The 21,438-nt window shown below is 44.6% G+C and overlaps 1 protein-coding gene across 1 annotated transcript in view; it reads left to right on the top strand.

The window, feature by feature from the left end:
• Nucleotides 1–21,438, top strand: part of TTC27 (tetratricopeptide repeat domain 27) — a 630,563-nt gene that overhangs the window by 268,746 nt on the left and 340,379 nt on the right. Inside the window, exon 9 of the mRNA XM_069769113.1 lies at nt 569–681. Within this exon, the coding sequence (XP_069625214.1) occupies nt 569–681 (113 nt within the window). The remainder of the gene's footprint in view (nt 1–568; nt 682–21,438) is intronic.

The raw sequence follows: 21,438 nt of genomic DNA, 5'->3' as shown, positions 1-21,438 counted from the left end.
AAAATTACCATAAAAAAACGCAACAAAAACGCCCAGTGTGAACTTACCCTTAGGGTTCTTAGAGTTGAGTACCTTTTTTTTAATTTATTTTTTTGGTTTTACTACTTGACAAACACTTTTGAACTTCTCTCCTGCTCATCATACCATAAAAAAGTACATACCTCTCTGCTGGACCTACGAGCAGAGGAGCAGCGCCAGTCCTGGAGTAAGTATGCCATTTGTTTCATTCTATGACGGATAATGGAGCTGTTGAAGGGTTTTCCAGTAGTGTCCAACCTTTTTATTATACACTTTTTGTTTCAGAAACAGAACACATCTTTTAATCAATATTCATAAAAACACCATAAATCTCATAACATTTGTTGTCTGTAGGCAAGAATGACTTGCTGGATGAGGCACTTTAGACAATGCTGTATCTGTGGTTTCTGTCCATATTCTAGTTTTGTGAACCGGGCAGACAAAGTCTAATCAAGTTTATCTGTAACCAGACTAAATCTCTGTAAGAATTGTTGTGTGATGTTACAAGATCTTCACATTTATGGTTTCAATTATGACTTTTCCCTGACAGAACCAAGAGTTACAGGATGACACGGTCCTTAATAAAATCAAGCTAGCAGATCCAGATCAATTCCAGATGCCTGATCTGTGTGCAGAAGAGCTGGCTCTAATTCTTGGGGTTTGGTAAGTGGTAAATGATTCTTTTTCATTTTCTTATATAAATGTAATAATATTGCACACTATTAACTAAAGTGCTTACAATGAAGAACGTCTGTAAATACTAAAACCAACCCATATTACACTTTGTACGTTGGCACTGTTTTGGGTATGAATTAAAAAAACCAAGGTGATTACAGAACTTGCAATTATATACCCCCTGTATAGGATATACTGTTGCTCATGACTATTAAAAACAGCAAAGTGTACATTGAGCCTTAGCAGTTTATGAAACTTTGGCTACCTTTCTGCTTTTGGTGCACACTTTAACAGTAAGAATATATTGTTGTTCTTGTAGTCCTTCGCTTAACGCGATATGGTGGATTTGTATTAGATTTTTGTTAAGGATTCTGCACTGAATATTTATGATAAATTACAATAATATATAGGACGTGTGAAAAGGGTTATCAATAGTTTATCCACAAATAGCAGAAAAAAAAGTGTCTTTTTGGGGGGATTTTTGCTGCCTATTTTATGTCTTCAGTTGAAATCTACAGCACAATCTGCCCATATTACTTGATGTTGCCTGGCATTGAACCGAGGTCAGAAACCAGCCTTGCTGGCAGAAGTATTCTGGAAATACAGCAGACTACTTGAAGGATTTTAAGGGGCATTCCAGGCATGACTCACATCAAGCGTGGTTCTCCCGTAGTTTGTGGGTCGTGCTAGGCCAGGCACAATGCAACATCCATAGGCTTCCATTCCAGTAAACGACGGACAGCGCTGTCCGATTTTTCGACGGACACAAAAAACGTTACTATGTTCATTGCCACCTGCCGCCGGACTAACAATTTTCGACAGATGAAACGTGAGGCCATTTGTCGCTAATACAAGTCTATGAGAAAAAAACGGATCCGGCGGCATCGACGGATTGCGACTTATGGCAAAAAACTGATGTGTGAAAGGGGCCTAAGGCAGGCTTGGAGAAATATTACTGAGGCTTGGGTTGCAAGAGCATTTTCCCATAGTAGAGCAGTGGCTTGTATGCACCACAGAAGTTTTTTACCCACCTCTTATCATGGCAGGTTTTACAACAGTGCCCGTTATCCCCAACCAGTGTCCCCTAGCACTCACAGCAGTACATCGTCCCTATTCCCATATTTCCTTTTACACTCATGCTTCCACGATCGGCTCTGTGCTGGGAGTAAACTGCATATGGGCAGGTTACCATATATTCTGCTGTAGCATGTAAATTCTGAGCCCTGTGTAATTCTGGGTGATTTTAATATTGAAGCAATAGCTGCCGTCCTCTGACAAACCCTATTCTTGCTCGTGTGGATTTACATGGGGAATGATGGAGACTAATGTAGGGAGAGGTACCCAGCTGCCGAATACCATAGAGTTGCCGTTGCCAGACCTAGTTTTCTAGTTGCCATAGTAAAGTTGTGAGAGCCCATAAACAATAGGACGCATCTGTAATGGGAATGTAATAACATTACGGCGTGTTTGTATGAAATGCAGTGTTGCAAGCAAGAAATCAGGCGAAATAGCCCAGTCCAGCCTAACTGCATCACTTCAATGCCAGAGAAAACCAACTGACCAAAAGTAAAGGGTCATAGCAAATAATTTTGTTTTAAGAGATTGTTTCTGATTGGTTTAGAATTTGACCTTTAATTGAATTCCACACTTGTAGCACTGTGGAAAAAATGCTGCAATGTAAGAATTCTTTAAAAATAGGAGTGTTAGTAGTTTATTTGTATCAATTCACAAAATGCAAAGGGAATGATCAAAAGATGAAATCTAAATCAAATCAGTATTTAGTGTAAACACGCTTTGCCTTCAAAATAGTATCAATTCCTTTAGGTACACCTGCACACAGTTTTTTAAGGAACTTGTCTGGGATGTTGTTCCAAACATCTGTGAGAACTAACCACTAGTGATGAGCGCAAGTGCTCGTTACTTGAGTTTGTCTAGGGTGCCCAGGTATGCACTGAGTATCATAGGTGCTTTAGTGACATGTTTGAGTCCCCGCGGCCCCATATTTTGCAGCTGTTAGACAGCCACAAAACATGCAGGGGTTGCCCATGATTATCATGTTTTGTTAATGTCTAATAGCCGTAAAACATGCGGCCGCCGGGACTCGAACTTGTCACTTTAGCACCAGCAATAGTCGATGCATACTCGAGCATCTAGCACTTGCGCTCATCACTACTAACCACTGATCTTTTGCCTCTTTGCTAGGCAATCCCTGCATGTCTTGCGGCTGTTGAACAGCCACGAGACATACAGCTGTGGGGACTCGAAGATATTTTTCAAGCACACTGAAGACACTCTCTTAGCCCACGAGCATGCTCGGATAACGTCTTATGCGCGCACGTTCGCTCATCACTTGTGTTCACACTATGTGTTGATTTGATTTAAGCTTCTCTTATGTTCATTCACTTTGCATTTTGTTAATTATTCAGAATAAACTGTTAATGTTTCTGTATTTTAAAGCATTCTTGCCTTGCAGAATTTTTTCCACACTTGCCTAAAACTTGCACAGTGCTGTATGACCCATGACACTTGGACAATGATGTCTCACCAACAAAGATCTATTGAAGGTAAGGCTTCAACATCCCACAGTCATCTTCCATCCCATGTAGCATTGCCTGATGTCAGTCCTATGCTTGGAACAGGTGCTGTAGTCTTTGTATGCAGAGTTATAGTTTAAAATCATTTTCCACTTTATTTTTAATATGGGCAGTTTTAGGCTAACATGCTGAAAGAAAAACAGAAGGCATACTTATCGTCACAATTCGACCCCCACTCCAACGGTGCCTCTCTTATGGTCTGTACCAGACCGGAAGCAATGGTGTCCCAACCAGCAATGACCACTAATGAGCTACATAGTCAGGTGACTGGTGGTCAGGATGTAAAAAAAATATTTAAACGTTTTAGTTAGTACAATCTAAAACCAAAATTGTATGCATTAAAATGTAACTTCTCTTTGACCAGCTGAAACCCTCCTCAATCATTTATGACTATGAAGTGTTAAGTGAGAGGGAAAAAGCCCCCCTACCCTGGGCAAGACATGCTTTTTCTTTTTGAAGTTCCCTTTGATTAGAAGAGTCCAGCAATATATCACTTACTGGATTGCTTACTGCAGTTTTGCTGAAATCATTGTTTTATGAGCAGGAGATTATCACTAAAGAACTAGTAATTCTGCTGCCGTGTAGTTCTCCATATTTATGAGGTCTGTATAACCCCACCCTCAATACTGATTGGCAGCGTTCTGCCTATGCACAGTGTACATTGCCAATCAGTGATGTGGTTGGGGTCATACAGAATTCAGCAGCCAGAGAACTGCTAAATTTGTAGATGATAAAACAGTGATTTTATCAAAATTGCAGCAAGCAGCCTAGTGAGAAATACAGTGGCTTGCAAAAGTATTCACTCTCTTGGATTGTTACCTATTTTGTTACATTACAACCTGTGTTTAAAGTGAACCTGTCAGCAGTTTTGGCCGATATAAGATACGGCCACTGCCTTTCAGGGCTTGTCTACAGAATTCTATAATGCTGTAGATAAGCCTCCTCTCTGACCTGAAAGATAAGAAAAATAAGTATTATTATTCTCACCGTAGGGGGTGGGGGATAGGTCCGGTCCGATGGATGTCGCAGGTCTGGGCCCGGCGCCTCCCATCTTCTTGCGATGCCGCACTCCTGTTGGTTCATCGCTCCCCGGCTGCGCAGGCATACTTATCTGCTCTGTTGAGGGCAGAGTATATTACTGCAGTGCGCAGGCACTGGGTCTCTTAACGTTTCCCAGCGCCTGCGCACTGCAGTACTTTGGTCTTTCGCCTGCCTCTGTGTGACTCCCCAGTAGTCCTCGGACCCGGTTCCTATCCTTTAGGGTCCATGTCCTTGGCTCTCTGTTCCCATCCTCTTCCTCACCAGTACCCCTAGGTCACCTACGTTTCCCAGTCTCTTCTCGGATCCCTTTCTGCTACCCCACCTTACCCTTGCTTTCTTACAAGCCGCCCCTCTCGGTATCGGCTGCTGTGGTATTAGTCTCCCGGCCTTGCCCCTTACGGTCCCTGTATAGGGGTCTGTCCCACTAGGTTCTGCTCGCCCAGGGGAGGGTCAGTTCCACGGTCCAGAGGGTCCATTCTAGGTAGTTCGCCCCCTCTTACACTAGGACACAATTCTTAGGTCGCAAAGCAGCAAATTTTGAAAATCCTATTTTGGCAGTGAATTAATACAAAAATATTAAATATTGTGATACCCCATGTAAAAAAACAAACAAAAACGTATTCTTACCTCCCGCACAGGGTGCGACGTGAGTGCTGCAGTCCATTAGGAGCTACTGATTGCTTACAGCTCTCAAATGGCACAAAAATGTCTCTTAAGTCCCAGGAGACCTGGCACCAACATCTCTGGAATGGCGCTGATGTTGCAAGTGAGCACAGGCAGTCACTGGGTTACAAGTTAGGTAGGTTCTATAGGTTTATTCGTAAAGTTAGTACAGGTGCAGTTAGAAGAAAAAAAAACAATCCTAAAAATGAACACCTCATTGCTCACCTCTCTAGCTGCCCCACTTCTCATTTCCTGCCATCCAGTCCTCTTCTTTTCGCTTTTGCACTCTGCATCTACAGCCTGTTTGGTATAGGACAGGACTTTCGGCTGCGTCCAGGCCTAAGCGGTTGTAAGGTGATGACGGTGTGTAGTGACCTCCGAGGACTGGGTGTAACCGGAGTTCCTGTTCTATAGCGAAGAGGCTGGAGATAGATGTGTTGTGCAGGAGATGAAAGAGAGGACTGGACGGCCAGCAGCGGGGTGAGCTATAAGGTGAGTATTAGTTGTTTTTGTTTATTTTTTTCACATCTTATGTTTGTAAGTATAAGTTGTACATAAGGTGGATGTTCATAACTCAGGAACTGCCTGTATATGTTTTTTTTTATTTCACATGGCGGACTAAAGCATTCGAGATGATGTTGTCCAAGCTGTCGGCAACCCCTTTAATCGAAGCAATGCATGTTTTTTCATAATGAAAGTACATTTTCATAGATTTGTATTTAAAAATGTAAAACATGAATCAGCAGACACCAAAGAAGTAATAAAAATGCTCTAAAATGTGTAAACTGGTCCAGTGGGAATGAGAACATCTGTGCCTATGTAGGTTTTTTAGTGCAAACATTTTGAGAATTCGAGACACATACATCATTGATAGGCTACATTTTGAAGGAGTAGCCACTAACTAGAAGCATAAATCACTATTTTCAATTCACTTTGAGGATATTGAACATTGTTTCCAGAGACTGGACATATGCATGCAATCAAAGCTTGCAGATAAAAGTCCTGAGAAATTTCACCAATGATCCCATTTTCGATTAGCTGCTATTTAACCAATGTAATGGGTTGTCTTCAGAGAACATATGGCAGAACACAACGTTAATTAATGTAGTTCAGTGCTGCCACTAATTGCTGTACTTGACCTTGGGTCTGGCATAGCAATATAGGGAGCAGGTCTCTCTGACTTTAATGGGATTGTCTCCCTTTTTTGTACCGTTTTAACCCTAACATGAGCGTTCAACCTTCTTTGGTGTGAGTGCCAAATTATTACATTGTTCCACTGCAAGAGACTGCAAAAAAAGTTAAAGGGGTATCCCCACATGAGATATTTTAACCATATATGATTGCCATAACTATGCTGTAAGCAGGGGTTCTGTTTCTAGAACCTTCCATTTTCTGGAGAAGTATAAACACAGCTATCTCTATTGCAGTTTTTGAGAGCTCTAAAAATAATGGAAATGAGCATGTCACATCACATTAGTATTTTTCAGCTTATCCCCTTCAATCATAAGCTTAGTGTTCTGGTGTGCTATACATGTGCATACTGCGCGTGTGCCACTATTACCAGCAAGGACGCAATTCTCAGGTCACAGGTTAGCACATTTTGAAAATCCTATTTTGGCAGAAGTTAACCCCTTCCCGACCCATGACGCCACGTAGGCGTCATGAAAGTCGGTGCCAATCCGACCCATGACGCCTATGTGGCGTCATGGAAAGATCGCGTCCCTGCAGATCGGGTGAAAGGGTTAACTCCCATTTCACCCGATCTGCAGGGACAGGGGGAGTGGTAGTTTAGCCCAGGGGGGGTAGCTTCACCCCCCCCCCCCCCCGTGGCTACGATCGCTCTGATTGGCTGTTGAAAGTGAAACTGCCAATCAGAGCGATTTGTAATATTTCACCTATTATAACGGGTGAAATATTACAATCCAGCCATGGCCGATGCTGCAATATCATCGGCCATGGCTGGAAATACTAATGTGCCCCCGCCCCACCCCACCGATCGCCCCCCCAGCCCTCCGATCTGGCCGGTACACTGCTCCGGCTCCCCTCTGTCCTGTGCTCCGGCTCCTCCCGTGCTTTTGTCCGCTCCCCCCGTGCTCCAATCACCCCCTGTGCTCCAATCACCCCCCCTGCACTCCGATCCACCCCCCCCCCCCGTGCTCCGTTCCACCCCCCGTGCTCCGTTCCACCCCCCCGTGCTCCGTTCCACCCCCCCGGTGCTCCGTTCCACCCCTCCCGCGTTCCGATCCACCACCCACGTGCTCCGATCCCCCCCCCCCCCCCGTGCTGCCTCCCCACCCCATCATACTTACCGGTCCTGCCCGGGTCCGTCTGTCTTCTCCCTGGGCGCCGCCATCTTCCAAAATGGCGGGCGCATGCGCAGTGCGCCCACCGAATCGGCCGGCAGATTCGTTCAAAGTGCATTTTGATCACTGAGATATAATCTATCTCAGTGATCAAAATAAAAAAAATAATAAATGACCCTCCCCCCTTTGTCACCCCCATAGGTAGGGACAATAAAAAAATAAAGAATTTTTTTTTTTTCACTAATGTTGGAATAGGGGTAGGGTTAGGGGTAGGGTTAGGGGTAGGGTTAGGGGTGTGTTGGGGTTAGGATTGTGATTAGGGTTATGGCTACAGTTGGGATTAGGGTTAGGGGTGTGGGGGGGTTAGTGTTGGAGGTAGAATTGAGGGGTTTCCACTGTTTAGGCACATCAGGGGTCTCCAAACGCAACATGGCGCCACCATTGATTCCAGCCAATCTTGTATTCAAAAAGTCAAATGGTGCTCCCTCACTTCCGAGCCCCGACGTGTGCCCTAACAGTGGTTTACCCCCACATATGGGGTACCAGCGTACTCAGGACAAACTGCGCAACAATTACTGGGGTCCAATTTCTCCTGTTACCCTTGTGAAAATAAAAAAATGCTTGCTAAAACATCATTTTTGAGGAAAGAAAAATGATTTTTTTATTTTCACGGCTCTGCGTTGTAAACGTCTGTGAAGCACTTGGGGGTTCAAAGTGCTCACCACGTGTCTAGATAAGTTCCTTGGGGGGTCTAGTTTCTAAAATGGGGTCACTTGTGGGGAGTTTCTACTGTTTAGGCACACCAGGGGCTCTGCAAACGCAACGTGACGCCCGCAGACCATTTCATCAAAGTCTGCATTTCAAAAGTCACTACTTCCCTTCTGAGCCCCGACGTGTGCCCAAACAGTGGTTTACCCCCACACATGGGGTATCGGCGTACTCAGGAGAAACTGGACAACAACTTTTGGGGTGAAATTTCTCCTGTTACCCTTGGGAAAATAAAAAATTGCAGGCTAAAAGATCATTTTTGAGAAAATAATTTTTTTTTTTTATTTTCATGGCTCTTATAAACTTCTGTGAAGCACTTGGGGGTTTAAAGTGCTCAATATGCATCTAGATAAGTTCCTTGGGGGGTCTAGTTTCCAAAATGGGGTCACTTGTGGGGGATCTCCAATGTTTAGGCATACAGGGGCTCTCCAAACGTGACATGGTGTCCGCTAATGATTGGAGCTAATTTTCCATTTAAAAAGCCAAATGCCGTGCCTTCCCTTCCGAGCCCTGCCGTGCGCCCAAACAGTGGTTTACCCCCACATATCGGGTATCAGCGTACTCAGGACAAACTGGACAAGAACATTTGGGGTCCAATTTCTCCTATTACCCTTGGCAAAATAGGAAATTCCAGGCTAAAAAATCATTTTTGAGGAAAGAAAAATTATTTTTTATTTTCATGGCTCTGCCTTATAAACTTCTGTGAAGCACCTGGGGGTTTAAAGTGCTCAATATGCATCTAGATAAGTTCCTTGGGGGGTCTAGTTTCCAAAATAGGGTCACTTGTGGGGAGTTCCAATGTTTAGGCACACAGGGGCTCTCCAAACGCGACATGGTGTCCGCTAACGATAGAGATAATTTTTCATTCAAAAAGTCAAATGGCGCTCCTTCCATTCCGAGCCTTACCATGTGCCCAAACAGTGGTTTACCCCCACATGTGAGGTATCGGTGTACTCAGGAGAAATTGCCCAACAAATTTTAGGATCCATTTTATCCTGTTGCCCATGTGAAAATGAAAAAATTGAGGCTAAAAGAATTTTTTTGTGAAAAAAAAGTACTTTTTCATTTTTACGGATCAATTTGTGAAGCACCTGGGGGTTCAAAGTGCTCACTATGCATCTAGATAAGTTCCTTGGGGCGTCTAGTTTCCAAAATGGGGTCACTTGTGGGGGAGCTCCAATTTTTAGGCACACGGGGGCTCTCCAAACGTGACATGGTGTCCGCTAAAGAGTGCAGCCAATTTTTCATTCAAAAAGTCAAATGGCGCTCCTTCCCTTCCAAGCCCTGCCGTGCGCCCAAACAGTGGTTTACCCCCACATATGAGGTATCAGTGTACTCAGGACAAATTGGACAACAACTTTCATGGTTCAGTTTCTCCTTTTACCATTGGGAAAATAAAAAAATTGTTGCTAAAAGATAATTTTTGTGACTAAAAAGTTAAATGTTCATTTTTTCCTTCCATGTTGCTTCTGCTGCTGTGAAGCACCTGAAGGGCTAATAAACTTCTGGAATGTGGTTTTGAGCATCTTGAGGGGTGCATTTTTTAGAATGGTGTCACTTTTGGGTATTTTCAGCCATATAGACCCCTCAAACTGACTTCAAATGTGAGGTGGTCCCTAAAAAAAATGGTTTTGTAAATTTCGTTGTAAAAATGAGAAATCGCTGGTCAAATTTTAACCCTTATAACTTCCTAGCAAAAAAAAATTTTGTTTCCAAAATTGTGCTGATGTAAAGTATACATATGGGAAATGTTATTTATTAACTATTTTGTGTCACATAACTCTCTGGTTTAACAGAATAAAAATTCAAAATGTGAAAATTGCAAAATTTTCAAAATTTTCGCCAAATTTCCGTTTTTATCACAAATAAACGCAGAATTTATTGACCTAAATTTACCACTAACATGAAGCCCAATATGTCACGAGAAAACAATCTCAGAATCGCTAGGATCCGTTGAAGCGTTCCCGAGTTATTACCTCATAAAGGGACACTGGTCAGAATTGCAAAAAACGGCAAGGTCTTTAAGGTCAAAATAGGCTGGGTCATGAAGGGGTTAAATTAATAAATAAAAATTCATAGGTCTTTTTCAAATTGGCAAGAACCAGCCTCTTTTAGACATGTTTTCTTTCCAGACATAATTCTTCTCACTTTATCACTATTGTAAAAACCTTTCATTTTATCCACTATAGAGTTATCTAATGAGTTGCCTGGCTTAGGATCAGCACAAGACATGAACCTTTTTTTTGCATTTGGAAAATATAGACGTTACACTTTCAGATCACAAGTGGAACAGATCTGAATTCAAGAATTTCAAATTGACAAGGTTCATATAGCTATGTTTTGAAGTCTGATCCCTTTGAGATCTCAACTTGAATTTTGGTACAGATGTGGGTAGGAGCATAGGAGGCACGTGTAAAAAAAAAAAAAAAAAAAGTTTTAAATCACTTTTTTTGGAAATGTTTTTCAAAATTTTGCGTTTGAGTCCGCATGGGTAAAATATTAACAAAGATTGTGACATATCAGGTGGAAACCTGTATAGTTCTGAGTGGAATGGTGTTTTACCCGTTTCTCTATCTTGGTTCTGGCCCGAGTTATGAGGAGAAGCGTAAAGGTATGCAACACTTTTAAGAAAGCTAACGTATATAGAACATTTGTTTCTCCACGTCTTGCTTTTTCTAACACACTATTACCAAAAAACTAAATCTCAAAAGAATTAAAAACATTCGGTAGAAAATTGCATTGGTTTATTTGAAATGGAATGATCCTTTTTTGTAAAGAACTTCTCCTGTGATCTCAAAAACATTTCAGTGATAGTGTCAATCTCCATTTTACCGCCACTGCCTCTGTGATTTATGGAGAGTCTCTTTGTGTGTTTCATACCATTCATTGTATTTCTCAATATTGTCGTTCTTTTTTTTTTGTTCCACTCGGTAAACGCTTGACACAATCTGTTAACTACAACATAGACTACTTTTTTTTAATGCTTTTCAATTAGACTAGACGTACCAAATAAACATTTCCGCTTTTTTCATTCTTCGTTTTTTTCTTCATCAACTGCTTGTGTTAAAATACCATTGCACACTGTAGATTTTGCTATATATATATATATATATATATATATATATATATATATAATATATAAGGCATTGTGATTACTTGCTAATCCCGCCCCCTGCACAGAAGCTCTGCCTCCCACATCACTACACACAATCCCGCCCCCCACCCCATTACCACACACAATCCCGCCCCCCACCCCATTACCACACACAATCCCGCTCCCCACCCCATTACCACACACAATCCCGCCCCCCACCCCATTACCACACACAATCCCGCCCCCCACCCCATCACCACACACAATCCCGCCCCCCACCCCATCACCACACACAATCCCGCCCCCCACCCCATCACCACACACAATCCCGCCCCCCACCCCATTACCACACACAATCCCGCCCCCCACCCCATCGCCACACACAATCCCGCCCCCCACCACATCGCCACACACAATCCCGCCCTCCACCACATCGCCACACACAATCCCGCCCCCCAACCCAATACCACACACAATCCCGCCCCCCACCCCATCACCACACATAATTCTGCCCCAACCACATCGACACACATAATCCCGCCCCCCACCACATCGCCACACACAATCCTGCCCCCACCACATCATCACACACAATCCCACCCCCAACCCATTACCACACACAATCCCGCCCCCCACCCTATTACCACACATAATCCCGCCCCCCACCACATCACCACATCACCACACACAATCCCGCCCCAACCCATTACCACATACAATCCCGCCCCCCCACCCTATTACCACACATAATCCCGCCCCCCACCACATCACCACACATAATCCCGCCCCCTACCACATTACCACACACAATCCCGCCCCCCCACCACATTACCACACATAAACCCGCCCCCCCCACCACATTATCACACACAATCCCCCCACCACATTACCACACATAAACCCGCCCTCCCACCACATTACCACACACAATCCCGTCCCCACACATTAAATTGTACTTGGTAGAAGTCAAGGAAAGATCTTTGAAAATGACGAAAATGACTATACATTTAATTGTGTTTACAGAGAAATTTAAACTTAATTTATGTTTCGTTATGAAATTTGTTTAGATGCTGGAATGAATAAAAAACGCACATCTTACTGAATCCAGTTTGTTTTTTATTTTACACTGTGAATAAAATGTATTATTAGTATTATTCAGATTTTTCATGATTATTATTATTAACTTCATTTTAAGTTAATTTACCACCTGCGTAAGCGCTATTGAATGTTGGCATTATTTACTTTAGTTTAATCACCAGCAGCATTAATTAGATAGCAATGAGCGTGCCGAGCGTTAGCTGGCTGGAAACATCTATTGTGTATATATATATATATATATATATATACTCAAGGTAAGCGTAATAAGTGTTTATCACTACGCCATTGCAAATATCCAGCAAGCCGCAAAATAAATTTAGTCCTTCTTGTCCAACACCTAAGGCTATGTCACACGTTGCGGATTTTGATGCGTTTCCACAGCGTTTTTGGACACCCGGAATTGAATCAAATCCACAGTGTAGTGTACCACCAATTTTAGTCAGTGGGAAATTAAGAATTGTTGTGTACATGCTGCAGAAAAAAAGCGTGAATTTGCAGCGTTTTGTTTTCCGCAGCATGTCAATTCTTTTTGCGGATCTGCAGCGTTCCTGCACCCATTGACTACCATTGAGTCAGGCAAATCCGCAGCAAAACCGCAGGTTTAAAAAGATCTTCTGTTTTGCTGCAGAGTTGCCTGCGAGAAACCCTGCAGATCGGGAGGAGGAAGAGTGTGTGGGTGGAGACTGTGTGTGTGGGTGGAGAAGATGTGCGTGTCTGTGTGCGGGTGTTTGTGTGTGTGTGCGGGGTTGTGTGTGTGTGTCTGTATGTAGGCAGCCATCGTCCGATGGGACTACTAGTCCCATCCGGCTATGCCTGCCACACTGACAGCTAGCTAATGATGGGACAGCAGAAGTCCCATCATCCGGCTCCTGTGCAAAAAAACCAAAACACTTACACACATACAGTACATACATATACATATACAGTACATACTCACCAATCACCTAGTCCCCAACGCCCTCGATCACCTGTAACAAAAATAATAAACCAACAGTATACTCCCTGTTCCAATGTAATCCATTTAATAACGAGTGTCCCACGACAATCTCCCGTGGAGAGCTGTCACATCACATCTCCAGGGGCTCCGGTGATACAATGACAGGAGGTAATCCTCCGCACTGTATCCCTCTGCCGCCGTGAGTTCTGCAGAGTTCATACTGACACTTGCAGCACCGCTGCGTGGGAAAATTCTCACTCAGCAGTGCCTTAAAGTGAGAACATGAACCCTCAGTGATAACACTGCAGGAGCCATTAGCTCCTGTCATTGTGTCATGGGAGGCCCTGTAGAGCGGCCACATCTTTTGATGTGACAGCTCTATAGGGGACATCGTCATGGGACAGTCATTATTAAATGGACTACGTTGGAGTAGAGAGTATTTGTGTTGGTTTATTATTTTTTTTTTCTTAGAGATGCACCATTTCTGGGCCGGAAGTGAGCTGGTGTTTATAGCCGGGGAGGGGGGGGGGAGTGTCAATATCCATGTCCCCTTCCTAGGATATAAATATCAGCCTGCAGCTGTCTGCATAGCCTTTTCTAGCTATTAATTATAGGGGGACCCCACGTCTTTTTTTGGGGGTGTCCCCCCTATTTTAATAGCCAGTAAAGGCTAAATATACAGCTGCGGGCTGATATTCGTAGCCTGGGAAGATCCATGGGTATTAACCTCTTCCAAGGCTATAAACATCAGCCCCCAGTCACTGGCTTTCCTTTTCTGGCGCAAAATATTGGGCTGGAGCCCACAGCATTTTTTTTGTTCAGTTTTTATTTTTAATTAAACAGATATTGCATTTAAGGCCGGGGTCACACTTGCGAGAAACTCGCACGAGTCTCGTACCTGAATACCCAGCTCTTCCGCCGGAACTCGGGACCGGAGTATGCAGCTGCATATATTTCTATGTAGCTGAAAGATTTGGTCCGAGTGCTGGCGGCTGTGTCGGGTATTGAGGTGCGAGACTCGTGCGAGTTTCTCGCAAGTGTGACCCCGGCCTAACGCAGATTTTGTGTGTGTGTCTTTAACTCTCTATGTACCATTTTATTATGTTTATTACTAAACATCGGGCTTGGTATTATCTATCTATCTATCTATCTAAGGGTATAAGAAAAAATGCAGGCAACACTCCATAGCTTAGAGGTGAAAAAATGTGGTTTTATTTCAAACCCACATGCTGTGGCAACGTTTCGGCTCAAATGAGCCTTTCTCAAGCAGTGACTAGCACACGTGGGTGAGTTTATATACATAATTTTTAACAATACTTATTAAAGGGCCACTGTCACCCACTCCAGCCGTTATAAACTAAAAGAGCCACCTTGTGCAGCAGTAATGCTGCAGTCTAACAAGGTGGCTCTTTTAGTTTTTGTTTCTGTTATTGCCACAATAAATGTATTTATAATTCTGCTGAAATACCTGTCTTTGTACCTGGAGGCGGGACTGAAGCCTCCTCTTAGAAGCGCCCAACTGCCGTCAGTCATCTGTTGGGTTGATTTTCGCCGCCCCCTCAGCGCTATTATTGTGTGAAATCCGGCGCCTGCGCTCTGCTCTTCTGCCTTGCGCAGGTACATAGAGCATTATCCGTCCGAGCTCTGGTGCCGGGTTCCTTTCTGCGCCTGTGCGGTCAGTGCAGCCAGCCTGTTACTGAATCCCCGCCCCGCACTGTGTTATGCAGTATGCACAGTGCGGGGCTGGGATTCCTGGGCATGCGCACTGCGCTTGTCAGACGCTCCACAGGTCCCCCGCCTTCCAGCGTTGTTCTGTGCGGCTGTTCCAAACGCCGGCAAGGATACCTGTATATTCCGGCAACGCTGAAAGGCGGGGGACCTGGGGAGCGTCTGAGAAGCGCAGTGCGCATGCCCAGAAATCCAAGCCCCGCACTGTGCATAATGCATAACACAGTACGGGGTGGGGATTCAGCAACAGGGTGGCCGCACTGCCCGCACAGGTGCAGAACGGAACCCGGCACCAGCGCTAGGACGGCAAATGCTCTATGCGCCTGCGCAAGGCAGAAGAGCAGAGCGCAGATGCCGGAATTCACACAATAACAGCGCTGAGGGGGCGGCGAAAATCTACACAAGAGATGACTGACGGCAGTTGAGCGCTTCTAAGAGGAGGCTTCAGTCCCGCCTTCATGGACAAAGATAGGTATTTCAGTAGAATTATAAATACATTTATTGTGGGAATAAGAGAAACAAAAACTAAAAGAGCCACCTTGTTAGACTGCAGCATTACTGCTGCACAAGGTGGCTCTTTTAGTTTATAACGGCTGGAGGGGGGTGACAGTGGCCCTTTAAGTTGTATTCTATCAAAAAAGTGTTAAAATACATGTTCCAAGACAGCAATGTCAAAGTGCAATAACCTCATTACAAAAACTTTTTCATATAAAGTGACACGTGCAATAAAGTGACTCCTGTGTCATATATAATGCTTAAAAACACTTAATTAAGACTAATTATACAGTGCATACATATGTGCAAATTTGGACTTACATCACACCCATAAATAAACACCGTGTGCACTGCTATATTGTGGTGCAGAGACTAGGTTCCCAAACCATCAGTAACTAATACAAAAGTCTCGCACTCAACTTAAATCTTATATATTGGTGGATTTTATTGGTGCTAAGGTAGCACTGGAAACGTTTCAGCCCTTATCGAGCTTTCATCAGTCACTACAATGTTTGAAGAAAAAATATACATGAAAAACAGTATATAAACAAAAATAAAAATGAAAGCAACCAATTATATAAAAAAACAAAGTATATACAAATTTTTACAAAGTTATACAATAGCCAGGGAAATATTGCATAAATTCATTAGACGTGTCACGTGGCAGTAAGAATATGCATATAAATTCTCGCTCGATATGAATATGGTGGATGAAAGAAACACACATACCGTGCTGTGCCTTAGAATGTGTACCAATTGTGTCATAAATTGGGATGCAGATCGTGCCTGATGCCTAGTATAGCATGAGAGAAGGATTTTATAGCAGTACAATATGGAACTGAAACAATGAAGCCCTGATAAAACGAACAAATACTTACAGCCAAATGACTGCTAAGAGATAAGGTGGTGATCTCGTGTAGTACACAAAAAATAGAGATTAGAAGAGCTGTAAACAAAGGTGGGGGAGAGAGAAGGTTCATAATCATATATAAAAGGGGCTGCATGTTGTGCTAATAACCTAATGTGTGATTTACCTTATATATGTAATGTAAGCAATAGGAGGTAATGACCTCAAGGGCGGCCAGCCTAAGAGCAGGGGCTATAAGAAATAGAAATCAGGGAATGACGAATCCATATGGATCCACTTGGAGGGGCTGTAGCAGGGAGCGATATAACATACCTGGAGGGAAAACCGCCTGAGTGCGTGTGATGTCCTCTGAGACGCGGAGTCCACCGCTTGTCTGGGGTATGTGTGGAGAACCGCGCTTTTTAAACCCAGCACTGACACAGTGATGGAGCGCCGAGACCGGAAGTGACGTCAGAAGTCCCGGTCAGAGCGGAAGTAGATGGCCGTGCGTCTCACTGTGTGGACATGCGTTCCACCAGTAAAGCGCTATAATGGATGTGCATGAAATTAGTATACAGCGCTAACGGACCGTGCCGCCATGAGAAATATTAGTGGGGATGCGTGATAAATGTATGTTTGACGTAGAATGATAATGGTGCATAAGGTGGGAGGGATGGAGGGAGGGGTAATGGGAGGAGAATTGTTGCAATGTAAGGGAGTATAGCAGAAGTAAATACTATGGGATAAAAGGGCTACGTAACGGGAATAGAACGTATATATTATATGATCCATGTTACCATAATGTAGCACAAAGTATGTGCGTGTTATGCTGTGTCTGATGATCTATAATGATAGACATACACAGATGGAGCAAGACAGTGGCAGCAGTGTCATTCACACACAGGTACGTTTTCGTGGTGAATAGTGGCACAGATAGTGGTGCTTCAGGTGGTGATTCGTGACGTGCCATTCATCGTTAATATAGACGACTCTAAAAGACAAAATTCAAAGTCAGTACATAGATCAACCACATTCATATTCATAATACATAGACATGGCAAGCCCTTTATACAGTATCCTCATATAAATGCAGACAGCTCATAGTCCCTGTTAAGACCTCTGGGTGATAGGGTGTCCAACGTGTGGATCCAATATGCTTCACGTCTCTTAAGCATAAGTATTCTATCTCCCCCCTACGTTGTACAGGGACTTTCTCTAGGACCTGAAATTTTAATTGTGCGATACTGTGTTTCAATGCATGGAAGTGATGGGGTAATGGTAGTAAAAGATTATTACAGCGAATGGTAGATTTGTGCTTCGACACTCTGTCCCTAATAGATTGTGACGTCTCCCCCACATACAGCAAGCCACACGGGCATTTAATCACATATATCACATACAGTGGGGCAAAAAAGTATTTAGTCAGTCAGCAATAGTGTAAGTTCCACCACTTAAAAAGATGAGAGGCGTCTGTAATTTACATCATAGGTAGACCTAAACTATGGGAGACAAACTGAGAAAAAAAAATCCAGAAAATCACATTGTCTGTTTTTTTAACATTTTATTTGCATATTATGGTGGAAAATAAGTATTTGGTCAGAAACAAACAATCAAGATTTCTGGCTCTCACAGACCTGTAACTTCTTCTTTACGAGTCTCCTCTTTCCTCCACTCATTACCTGTAGTAATGGCACCTGTTTAAACTTGTTATCAGTATAAAAAGACACCTGTGCACACCCTCAAACAGTCTGACTCCAAACTCCACTATGGTGAAGACCAAAGAGCTGTCAAAGGACACCAGAAACAAAATTGTAGCCCTGCACCAGGCTGGGAAGACTGAATCTGCAATAGCCAACCAGCTTGGAGTGAAGAAATCAACAGTGGGAGCAATAATTAGAAAATGGAAGACATACAAGACCACCGATAATCTCCGTCGATCTGGGGCTCCACGCAAAATCCCACCCCGTGGGGTCAGAATGATCACAAGTACGGTGAGCAAAAATCCCAGAACCACGCGGGGGGACCTAGTGAATGAACTGCAGAGAGCTGGGACCAATGTAACAAGGCCTACCATAAGTAACACACTACGCCACCATGGACTCAGATCCTGCAGTGCCAGACGTGTCCCACTGCTTAAGCCAGTACATGTCCGGGCCCGTCTGAAGTTTGCTAGAGAGCATTTGGATGATCCAGAGGAGTTTTGGGAGAATGTCCTATGGTCTGATGAAACCAAACTGGAACTGTTTGGTAGAAACACAACTTGTCGTGTTTGGAGGAAAAAGAATACTGAGTTGCATCCATCAAACACCATACCTACTGTAAAGCATGGTGGTGGAAACATCATGCTTTGGGGCTGTTTCTCTGCAAAGGGGCCAGGACGACTGATCCGGGTACATGAAAGAATGAATGGGGCCATGTATCGTGAGATTTTGAGTGCAAACCTCCTTCCATCAGCAAGGGCATTGAAGATGAAACGTGGCTGGGTCTTTCAACATGACAATGATCCAAAGCACACCGCCAGGGCAACGAAGGAGTGGCTTCGTAAGAAGCATTTCAAGGGCCTGGAGTGGCCTAGCCAGTCTCCAGATCTCAACCCTATAGAAAACCTTTGGAGGGAATTGAAAGTCCGTGTTGCCAAGCGAAAAGCCAAAAACATCACTGCTCTAGAGGAGATCTGCGTGGAGGAATGGGCCAACATACCAACAACAGTGTGTGGCAACCATGTGAAGACTTACAGAAAACGTTTGACCTCTGTCATTGCCAACAAAGGATATATTACAAAGTATTGAGATGAAATTTTGTTTCTGACCAAATACTTATTTTCCACCATAATATGCAAATAAAATGTTAAAAAAACAGACAATGTGATTTTCTGGATTTTTTTTTCTTAGTTTGTCTCCCATAGTTGAGGTCTACCTATGATGTAAATTACAGACGCCTCTCATCTTTTTAACCCCTTCCCGACCCATGACGCCACGTAGGCGTCATGAAAGTCGGTGCCATTCCGACCCATGACGCCTATGTGGCGTCATGGAAAGATCGCGTCCCTGCAGGCCGGGTGAAAGGGTTAACTCCCATTTCACCCGATCTGCAGGGACAGGGGGAGTGGTAGTTTAGCCCAGGGGGGGTGGCTTCACCCCCTCGTGGCTACGATCGCTCTGATTGGCTGTTGAAAGTGAAACTGCCAATCAGAGCGATTTGTAATATTTCACCTATTATAACGGGTGAAATATTACAATCCAGCCATGGCCGATGCTGAAATATCATCGGCCATGGCTGGAAATACTAATGTGCCCCCACCCCACCGATCGCCCCCCCAGCCCCCCGATCTGGCCGGTACACTGCTCCGGCTCCCCTCCGTCCATTGCTCCGCTCCCCCCCGTGCTCTTGTCCGCTCCCCCCGTGCTCTTGTCCGCTCCCCCCGTGCTCCAATCACCCCCCCGTGCTCCGATCACCCCCCCGCACTCCGATCCACCCCCCCCCCGGTGCTCCGATCCACCCCCCCCCGTGCTCCGTTCCAGCCCCCCCGTGCTCCGTTCCACGCCCCCCGTTCTCAGTTCCACCCCTCCCGCGCTCCGATTCCCCCCCCCCATGCTCCGATCCCCCCCCCCCCCGTGGTCCCCCCCACCCCATCATACTTACCGATCCAGCCGGGGTCCCGTCCGTCTTCTCCCTGGGCGCCGCCATCTTCCAAAATGGCGGGCGCATGCGCAGTGCGCCCGCCGAATCTGCCGGCCGGCAGATTCGTTCCAAAGTGCATTTTGATCACTGAGATACATTATATCTCAGTGATCAAAATAAAAAAATAATAAATGACCCCCCCCCTTTGTCACCCCCATAGGTAGGGACAATAAAAAAATAAAGAAATTTTTTTTTTCCACTAATGTTAGAATAGGGGTAGGGTTAGGGCTAGGGTTAGGGCTAGGGTTAGGGCTAGGGGTAGGGCTAGGGGTAGGGTTAGGGGTAGGGTTAGGGGTAGGGTTAGGGGTAGGGCTAGGGTTAGGGCTAGGGTTAGGGCTAGGGTTAGGGTTTCGGTATGTGCACACGTATTCTGTTCCTCTGCGGATTTTTCCGCTGCGGATTTGATAAATCCGCAGTGCTAAACCGCTGCGGATTTATGGCGGATTTACAGCGTTTTTTTCTGCGCATTTCACTGCGGTTTTACAACTGCGATTTTCTATTGGAGCAGTTGTAAAACCGCTGCGGAATCCGCACAAAGAAGTGACATGCTGCGGAATGTAAACCGCTGCGTTTCCGTGCAGTTTTTCCGCAGCATGTGTACAGCGATTTTTGTTTCCCGTAGGTTTACATTGAACTGTAAACTCATGGGAAACTGCTGCGGATCCGCAGCGTTTTCCGCAGCGTGTGCACATACCTTTAGAATTAGGCTATGTGCACACTGTGCGTATTTGGCTGCGGATTGGCCGCTGCGGATTCGCAGCAGTGTTCCATCAGGTTTACAGTACCATGTAAACATATGAAAAACCAAATCCGCTGTGCCCATGATGCGGAAAATACCGCGCGGAAACGCTGCGTTGTATTTTCCGCAGCATGTCAATTCTTTGTGCGGATTCCGCAGCGTTTTACACCTGTTCCTCAATAGGAATCCGCAGGTGAAATCCGCACAAAAAACACTGGAAATCCGCGGAAAATCCGCAGGTAAAACGCAGTGCCTTTTACCCGTGGATTTTTCAAAAATGGTGCGGAAATATCTCACACGAATCCGCAACGTTGGCACATAGAGTTAGGGTTGGAATTAGGGTTGTGGTTAGGGGTGTGTTGTGGTTAGGGTTAGGGGTGTGTTGGGGTTAGGGTTGTGGTTAGGGGTGTGTTGCGGTTAGGGTTGTGATTAGGGTTATGGCTACAGTTGGGATTAGAGTTAGGGGTGTGTTGGGGTTAGTGTTGGAGGTAGAATTGAGGGGTTACCACTGTTTAGGCACATCAGGGGTCTCCAAACGCAACATGGCGCCACCATTGATTCCAGCCAATCTCGTATTCAAAAAGTCAAATGGTGCTCCCTCACTTCCGAGCCCTGACGTGTGCCCAAACAGTGGTTTACCCCCACATATGGGGTACCAGCATACTCAGGACAAACTGCGCAACAATTACTGGGGTCCAATTTCTCCTGTTACCCTTGTGAATCTAAAAAAATGCTTGCTAAAACATAATTTTTGAGG

The sequence above is a fragment of the Ranitomeya imitator genome, chromosome 5 (genome assembly GCF_032444005.1).
Source record: "Ranitomeya imitator isolate aRanImi1 chromosome 5, aRanImi1.pri, whole genome shotgun sequence".
Taxonomy (NCBI): Eukaryota; Metazoa; Chordata; class Amphibia; order Anura; family Dendrobatidae; genus Ranitomeya; species Ranitomeya imitator.
This window is presented reverse-complemented; position numbering and strand designations above follow the sequence as displayed.